General features: G+C 37.2%; 1 protein-coding gene across 1 annotated transcript in view; it reads left to right on the top strand.

Moving 5' to 3' along the window:
- Positions 1-5,783, top strand: part of LOC107083607 (SH3-containing GRB2-like protein 3-interacting protein 1) — a 36,568-nt gene extending 30,785 nt beyond the window's left edge. The window contains exons 19-23 of the mRNA XM_015372966.1: positions 1,296-1,428; positions 1,531-1,733; positions 1,946-2,010; positions 4,560-4,730; positions 4,830-5,783. Of these exons, the coding sequence (XP_015228452.1) occupies positions 1,296-1,428; positions 1,531-1,733; positions 1,946-2,010; positions 4,560-4,730; positions 4,830-4,852 (595 nt within the window). The 3' untranslated portion in view covers positions 4,853-5,783. The remainder of the gene's footprint in view (positions 1-1,295; positions 1,429-1,530; positions 1,734-1,945; positions 2,011-4,559; positions 4,731-4,829) is intronic.
- Positions 5,784-8,803: the final 3,020 nt, after the last annotated feature.

Here is an 8,803-nt window from a genome sequence, read left to right as displayed (position 1 = left end):
ATGGATTAGGAACGGGATGTCACTTAAGCTCATATGTGAGTCAAGGCAGGTGAGCAAATACTTTTGGCAATATAGTGTATGTAAAATGATTTTGAAAATGTAATTATTCAAAACAATAATTAGAATTATAATGAACAACAACAACAACAACAACAACAAAAAAACATCTGAAAAAACAAGGTTTTAATTTTGGGTTGCATTTCCAGTTGCATTTTTGTTTTAAATTTACACCATAATTCAATCCATACATGTACATCATTCCTACCTCTCTAAAGCCTGGACCATGAAATAATTTAAAGAAAATTCTAATTTCTTCAAATTAGAATTGTCATTGAACTTTCTGACAAATGAAAAAAATAAATAAGATGTATTCACATCCTCTATGATAAATTATCTGTATAATCTTCTATAGATTTCCGGTAGAAATATCAAACCAATGATGCAGAGGTCTCAATAACCCATGTATGAAAACATAATGCACTTGGTCTCAAAGGGATGCTTCATTAAATATTAAGAATAAAATATGACCATCTGAAAATGAAAAGAATATGGCAAATATACTAATCTACCAAAACTCTCAACTTAAACTAAAAGGTCGGGCAGTAAGGGCACTAACCAGAGAATAAATCAGATGAGGAGCTACGGAGGAGCTGCAGAGGGAGGATTTAATCATGGGACATAATAGCCACCCACTAATCAAACCTAATCAGTGTCAAAAAGTGCTGAGAGAACCTCATTGTTGAAACAAAGCCTTTTTTTTTTTTGCAAACTATTTTCTAAAAAAAGAAAATTGTCACGGCATACTACCATAATTTGCTCTAAAAAAATGTTGAGTCTTGAGGTTTCCCTGATTCAACAACCACATTCAATGAGATGTTAGATAGCAGGTCTCTTCAAAGCAGACTGACCTATTGCGGATATAAATGAGCCATTTGAAACAGGTGTTGTTCAGCATAGATTTTAATTCTGCATGATATTGGTGAGTTTGTGCTAAAGATGGACAACTTGGGTCAAGATCAAAGCATGTTTGTGTCATTAGATCCATAAAACAAAGTAGACACTCTGAACTAAAATACACAGAATTTTTTTAATGTATTTTCCTTCTACTTCCTAATTACATACGTTGTGGCGTTGTGGTCAATCACAGAGAATCCCACTGAATTATAGTAAAGTCTGTAGTTGCAACATGACAGCTGTGAATACTTGTGCAGAGCATTGGATGGGAACCGATTATCCACAGATACTATCGTTTTATAATCAGCATCTAAATGGGACCTCTTCTTGTCGTCTTGTAGTGATTCTGCAACGGATGGTGTGGATACCAAGGAATTCTGGGTAAACATGCCAAACCTGATGAACCATCTCAAGAAAGTGGCCGAACAGAAGCCTCAGGCAACATACTACAACGTGGACATGATCAAATATCAAGTACAGATTGCCTTTTAGTTGCCTAACGTTTTTCCTTCCATGAAACATATCGGCTGCTTTATTCTGCTGTTTTTTGTTTGTATATTTTTTTTTTCCTGTTAGGTGTCTGCAGAGGGGATTCAGTCCACTCCTCTGAACCTGGCTGTGAGTTGGCGAGGTGATTCCACCAACACCGACCTGCGAATAGATTACAAATACAATGCTGAGGCCATGGCTTCTCCGGTGCCGTTACACAACATCCACTTTGTGGTTCCTGTGGATGGGGGCATATCCAGGCTGCAGACCATGATCCCCCCCGCCACGTGGTAAAGATCCCTCACACCTACTCAGGGACAGCCTCACTAGGGGTTCTGATGTCTGATAAGATGCCCAAACAATTTACTGAACCTATTATTATTATTGGGCCTATTACCATTTTTTCCCATTTGGTCAGTCGAGGTAGTGACTTTATTTTCAGTGCATGAAGAGGAAAATATTCTTTTTTTAAAGATATAATTTTTATTTATCCATCATTCAGGAATCCAGAGCAGCAAGCGATTCAGTGGAAAATCCAAAGCCTGTCTCAAAGATCTGAAAATGGAGGCAAGTGTTTTTTTTTTCAAAATCATCAGACATGGGGAAAAAATAAAAATAAAAAATCCAGTGGACACTATCTGGATTATGTAGGATTTAACGCAAAAATTCAAAATCATCCTAAAGAAAGGAATTTTCTGCAGAGTTGTGAATGTCTTATAACACAATGTCAGGGTGGAAATAAATCAGCGAAGGCCTTAAAGAAGCAGTTACTGCTGACCATAAGGTTATAAGGTTGTTTTGTTAGACAGAATAAAATCAAAAAAGGACTTAATTCCAATATCAACAGCTTAAAAAAAACTTTAAAGACAGTTGGAGAAAGTCAGAGGAGCAGATTTATCCTGAAGTCAGTCTGTGGAATTTGGAATTATCCAAAAGTGTTTTTGAATTAACAGTTCAGAGTTTAAATGTAATAATTCAGGATTTCATCAGATAAAGACTGACGAGTAGGATTTCATCTTTCCTATAAAAAGAAGATAAGTTGCAAAAGTCAACGTAAACTATGTGAGAGACTTGCTGACTAATGTTCTTTGGGTGGGTCGGATAGTTAAAGATATTTGGCCATAATATGTTTTGCCAATAGACCCTTTTTCTAATCTATGTCACAGTTAGGTCAGAGTGTTAGCTGGAGGTAAAACTAACCAAAAACTAGATGTGGTGAAAACAAACCAGCACCAAACCAGGCTTTGCTAAACAAGGAGGTAATATTATAACTGTTGGTTCCCAGAACCAACAGAGTACAGACAGTTTGAAGTTTTATCCCGCACCTGCTGTCACTGCCAGAAAAAAAGCTACCAGCTGTGGTTCAAAGTGGTAAAATGAGGGGAGTAGACAGAAACAACCATCAAACATGCTCTTATATGCAGACCATGCTTCTTACAAGATAAATGAAGGTGAATTAAATATATTCTTTTGTTTGTATGGTTTATGGTTTAAGTAGCATTACTCCTCCAGCTGTACAAATCCAGTTTGCCGTCAAGATTTTGTTTCTTCTGTTAACAATGAACCAAGCCAGCTAGATGTTCGTGGTTTTGGTTCAGCTACTCTAGATAGAACGGCGGATCTCCCTCTGTTTTTCAGTTAGCCAGGTGTAGATGTCACACTACTCTGCTAGAGGTAAACCCTTCGTATGGTCATGTATTGAGTTGGTATGTCTGGGTCGGCCGATCTGGTTCTACCCTTTCATAGTTAACTGGCCTCAGAAAGTAAATCTTAAATATTCACATTCAGAAACAGATTTTCTGCAACAGAATTAAAAAAACAAAAAAAGAAAAAACTAGAAAAGCACCCGGAGAGCGTAGACCTAAACCAAGGAGCAAATTTCCCCCCCAAATTGTGATTTACATCTATGGTTAAAACTCGCACATAATCTGGATCATTTCCAAATTTTAATAAATTGTTCCTTGGCTTGAGGAGCAACTCTGGTACAAACATTTTTTTTCCATAAAATCCATTCTTAGGTTTTCAAGTGATCCCACTAACAAACCAAAAACCTTCCCTCTTCTCCTCTTTTTTTGTTGTTGTTGCACCCGATGCCATTTTTTGGTATCGATACCGATACCCGATACCTGGCTGTGCAGGATGGGCCGATACCGATACCATCTGTTTAAAATTGATGTGTGTGTATATATGAAGAACTGCATGCTACTTGGATGTAAAATAATTGCCATCATGGCTTGTCAAGCTACCGCCTACCTTTGAGAAGCAGGAACAAGATTAATACAAAGTGAATCCAGCAGAACTTTTTATAGCCTACCTGGAATAAGTGACAATAGTTGAATAAACTTTTGGCTCTCAAAATGGTATCGGTGCCATATTTGTTGGCACTTGCCGATATCGATACCGCCACTTTAGTGCTGGATCGGGGCACTGCCCGATACTGGTATCGGTATTGGTCCAACACTAGTTTTTATCTTCAGTAAAATACCTCTGGACTTTTTGAGTTGATGCTGAAGGCTGTCAATAGTCACTGCTGCCACCCTCTGGTTTAGAAGGGAACTGCTTGTTCTGCCAAATATCCCTATCTCACAATGTTGCAGAATATTTTAAAAAAATCAGATAGTTGTCAGAATGTCAGATAGTTTCATTAAGATGCATTTATGACTTTTCAAGTTGTCATGTTCACTTACAAACGGAGACAAAACCACAGACTCTCCTATAAACATAACCTCCTTGGCAGAGCTAAAAACCTAACAAATCTTGTTAGACACCATGAAAGTTGAGGAATCTTTTTGCCTCCAGCTAAGAAATATGTCAAATTTACAATGACCAAACTCAGCATATCGTTATAAACGTCTTGTTTCCACTGGAGGGCTGGTACTTTAGGCCTATTTTTCACAGGATACCACAGTACTGTATGCTATAGTCTAAAGGTTCATCATGAAAAGCTAAAGCTTTTTCCAACCCGAGTTATTAAAAGAACAACAAATCCAAACCACATTACACAGACAGCCGAGCTATGAAGGACCCCAAGGATACTACCAAATAGCAATGAGTGTCCTTAATTGTGTCCCATTGCCTGCACTCTTCTATTATCTAAACATGTGTGTATTGTGTAGGAGTAGGGGCTCTACTGGGCCGGTTCCAGATGGAGGAAGGTCCCTGTAAACCCTCCAAGCCCCAGCTGGCGGTCCAGTTCACCAGTGAGGGAAGCACGCTGTCAGGCTGTGATATCCAGCTTGTTGGGACCGGCTACCGGCTCTCTCTGGTGAAGAAGAGATTTGCTGCAGGTCAATAACAATACATGATTTTTTCAACACTTTTAGACGTCTAAGTCATTAAGCCCTCCTTCTTCTGACATGATTTTTTTTTTTTTTTTTTTTGCACAGGGAAATATTTAGCAGATAACTAGCGGGTTTGTTGATGAAGAGCACCAAGGAAATTCCTGGCTTTTGACTGTGAAGACTATGGATCCATCCCATGTTTAGTGGACATCTGAAGTTCTCTAGCAAACCATCAGAGTGAATGGTTGAGGTATGCTGGAAGAACAGAGTTTATGCAAGTAAATATGGATCCTTCTTTGTGCATCTTGAACTCGTGACCTGAAACGGGGTAAAAAGATGAGGAAGCTTGTTAACTGTAAAATAATTGTAATTCATACAGTGATCCAGCCTTATTTATTTTATTTAATGTTTAACTGGTAAATACTGTAAATGCACAGTGGGAGATGATGTGAGTTGATTGTATGAAATCAAGAACAATCGTAAAGGTGGGAGTAATTGTTTGGGGAATGGGGGTTTACCTGTGAGATTTGATATACACTGCCTCTTCAGATTTGGTGGTAGCATCCTTATCATCATCTAAGAAGAACTTCTTCCTTTAGTTTAATAAGCTTTGAAATAAAAGAAAAGCCAAAATCCATCAGTTTGGCGATTAAAGAAGCAGGTTTTGGTTTCTCTGACGTGGAACTGATCGCTGCTCTTCAGAACTTACAATCAGATTTGATGCTGAATCTAAAATTTTATCTACCCTGTGGAAATGACAGCACCTCCCAAAAATATTCCCTGTTTTGGTCATTAAACCCAAACTTCAAAGCATTTTATTGGGACTTGATTTAACAGACCAACACAAAGTAGAGCCTAAGAGTGAACTGGAAGTAAATGCATTATTAGTATTTTTTTTTATTTCCAAGTAAATAGAAGGTAGAAAATGTGTGGTTGGTGTTTATATTCTGCCTCACAATGTCGATATTCTGTAAAGGGAAACATCTTGTTACAGCATCATGCTGCCAGTGCCATGCTTTACTGTGGGGACGGTGAGTTCAGCATGATGAGCCGTTTAATCTTACTAATACTCTCAAGTATGATGTGCCTTGTGTTGATCTATCACATGAAATCCCAGTAAATTAAATAGAATTTTGTGGATTCAATGTGATAAAGTTAAAAAGGTGTATAAGTATATTTACAAGAAACTCTATTTGTTAGAGAAAATAATAAATTGAAGACCAACTTAGTAAAAAATACTTGTGTAAAATTAGAAATTTCATCCCCTGATGGCTTTAGTTGGGTTCTATTACAAGAGAAATTTTTTGTGCAAGAGAAATTGAAATTTTTGGGTGTTCAGGTTTGACACAGACATGTATTACAGCCACATGTAGATTATCGATCTTTAGGAAGCTGCAAAGAAAGCCCCCAATAATGATCAATTATTGCAGCAGCATAATCTTCTATTGAATGCTTGAGAAAAATTTTGTTTCAAAGGCATGTAAATCAGAAATAAATCCCATGTTAAGAAATGATAGTGGTGGGACTCTTGGTACCTCTGATGGTATTTTGCTGATTTTCCTTACTTCAAACATTTCAGTTGTTGGAGGAAACACATGGAGAGGGGGAATCCTTTCACCTTTCCCTGCACAATCCCTCTGTCTTCAAGAATCCCGGTTCCTATCATTGACTCACTTCTGTTCAGCTCCAGGATTACCTTCAGGAATACATTCGGAGGATTTTATTTTTGCTGAGCCAAATCTGTTTTGTCTCCATGTTTCAACTTATTATCCTGCTGAAAGACAAAATGCTGACACATTTTCCGATGCCCACAGTGCATTTATATTTTAATTTTAAATGGCGTGGCACTTCAGACTGCTCTCAAAGCTCTTTAACAAAGATTCATGTGGAATTTGAAGAACAGGCCCACAGCATCATACTGTAGATCCTAGTCCGTGCAAAACGGTGGGCAAGAGGGTATTTTTCACATATTTCATATTTGTTGAAAAAAGGCACGATAGAAGCGTAATTGTTTCCATGGAGATTCACAACTCCAAGGTGGCTCTTTTTTTTCTTGCAATGAGATTTGGCTTTTATGATACTTCTCACTAGTTGTACTTCCATAAACCACCTGACTGAATAAATTATGATCACAGAAAAACATTTGCAAAATGGAAATATTGCATTTTTTTTAATAATCCCACGATTTTTTATAACTTTTTAAATCTTTGAACTGAAAACTGCAATTTAAACACATTTTTTTCACATCACACAAGTCATGTGATCTTCAACTGAACCTTAAGACAAAGAAGTTGGAGGATGATGGCGCCCACTAGAGGCGTGGCTGAAGTATGGATACATCCCATGTGTTTAAATCAGCAGCTGCCATGTTTTCAGAGTTATCCCATTAACTGACGCATTCACATGCAATTTTAAGCCATTGCAAAACTTTTCATTTTCGAAATTAGCAGAATATCAACATAGTTTTGGACACATTTGTAATAGAGTTGGGCTACTTTTAGTGATGTGAAGATCCTTACTACTCTAACAACTGTGTGAACAGTTAATGAAATAAAGGCTGGATTTTGCTGCTGCAATATAAATTACATTTATTTCCACTCCACTTTGCATTTTTTTTTTACAAAGGGCCCAAATAGTTGTAGCCGGCACTGTAAATAAACAGGTGCTTTACTAAAACATGCAGCAGGAGGCAACAGTATCTGGTGTTTTTATGAGGGTTTTGTTCATTTGTCAAAGTTGCTGCTCTTTCTGGACCTGTCGGTGTAAACGACTCCCTACGGGCTCCACCGGCACGTTCAACATGTTGGCTCTTAGATACGTAGGAGTGCCATATGTGGATGAGAAGGACCTGAAAGTGGCTGAAGAAGTAAACGACTTTCTGGGTTGCTGATTGTAGGATTTGCCTTTAATGCTGCTTTAAAAAAAATAAAACTGGTCAATTTTTGTTGGCCAGGATCACGAGGTCTTGAAAAGTATTATTAGGGATGTTATCGTTGGCGAAGGCTTAAACAGTCTTTCTAATGAAGAGAGCACTATTTAAGTCTCTGTTTTAATTTCTTCCTTTTTCATCGTCATAAATACACAATTTATCATTTTCTAATAGCAATATTTTAAAGCCTATATGTAAAAAGTGTACATATTTATATAGATATAAATCTAAAAGTTTGTTTCAGATAACGTGTCTGAACATACAGACTCATCTGTGGTTGTCCTTTAGTTCGTTGATGTCCGCACTCCGATTACATTTACCTAAGGAATCACAACATGCTCTTCTTTTCATCTGGTTTGTGTTCAGAAGTAATAATTAAGAAAAAAATCTTCTTGTGGACGATGGTGCCACTTTAAAGGTGTTTTTGTACCTCACCGTTCCCGTCGAAGCAATACCAATTTGTGCATTTTCACCCTGGTCATGATGTGTGTCGCTGTGTAGGTGTGCTCAATGCTTCGCTGTCCTCACACCTTCAAACACTCGCTGTCAATAAATCCGGCATGTTTTGATGAGGTGTTCATTGCAATGGTCTTGCTGTGTGTTCGATTGGCTCACAGATCCCAGTTTCACAGCATCTTATTGCTTCATCCTACATATAAACGGTTCATGTTTGCTTATCAGTTAAGAGAAATTAATTTGTTTACCAACAGTTGTTTATTTTTCTTTAGAGAAAAGAAGATATTCTTTTAGTTGAGGGAGAATTGGTTTTATTTTCCTCTTTAACTTATTTTACAGTGCCTTGTAATAGTATTCACACCCTCATTTCCCTATTTAGTGGCGTCATAAACAAACCCCTGCAGAGGGGTGTAGTAACTACTTACATTTACTTGAAAATTAAGAAAATTAACTTTTAGCAGTAGTTGCCCTTAATGATGCTGTTCCCTTCATGAGTATTTTGAGATCAGATAAAAGTAGCAGATAATAAATTTAGTTATTTTTTCCTTTCCCTTAATTTATGCATTACTTACTGTTTGAATTATGTTCTTAAAGTTTATATTTAAAAATTCGGTTTTTAAGTGTTTCATCTCAACAAATTTCTTTTTGTAATTATGTAATTTAACCCTTTAAAGCCCGATCCAAGAATAAACCA

The sequence above is a fragment of the Cyprinodon variegatus genome, unplaced genomic scaffold (assembly GCF_000732505.1).
Source record: "Cyprinodon variegatus isolate N-32 unplaced genomic scaffold, C_variegatus-1.0 Scaffold79, whole genome shotgun sequence".
NCBI classification, from domain to species: Eukaryota; Metazoa; Chordata; class Actinopteri; order Cyprinodontiformes; family Cyprinodontidae; genus Cyprinodon; species Cyprinodon variegatus.
The sequence above is the reverse complement of the archived record's forward strand: the minus strand, read 5'-3'. Positions and strand labels throughout refer to the sequence as shown.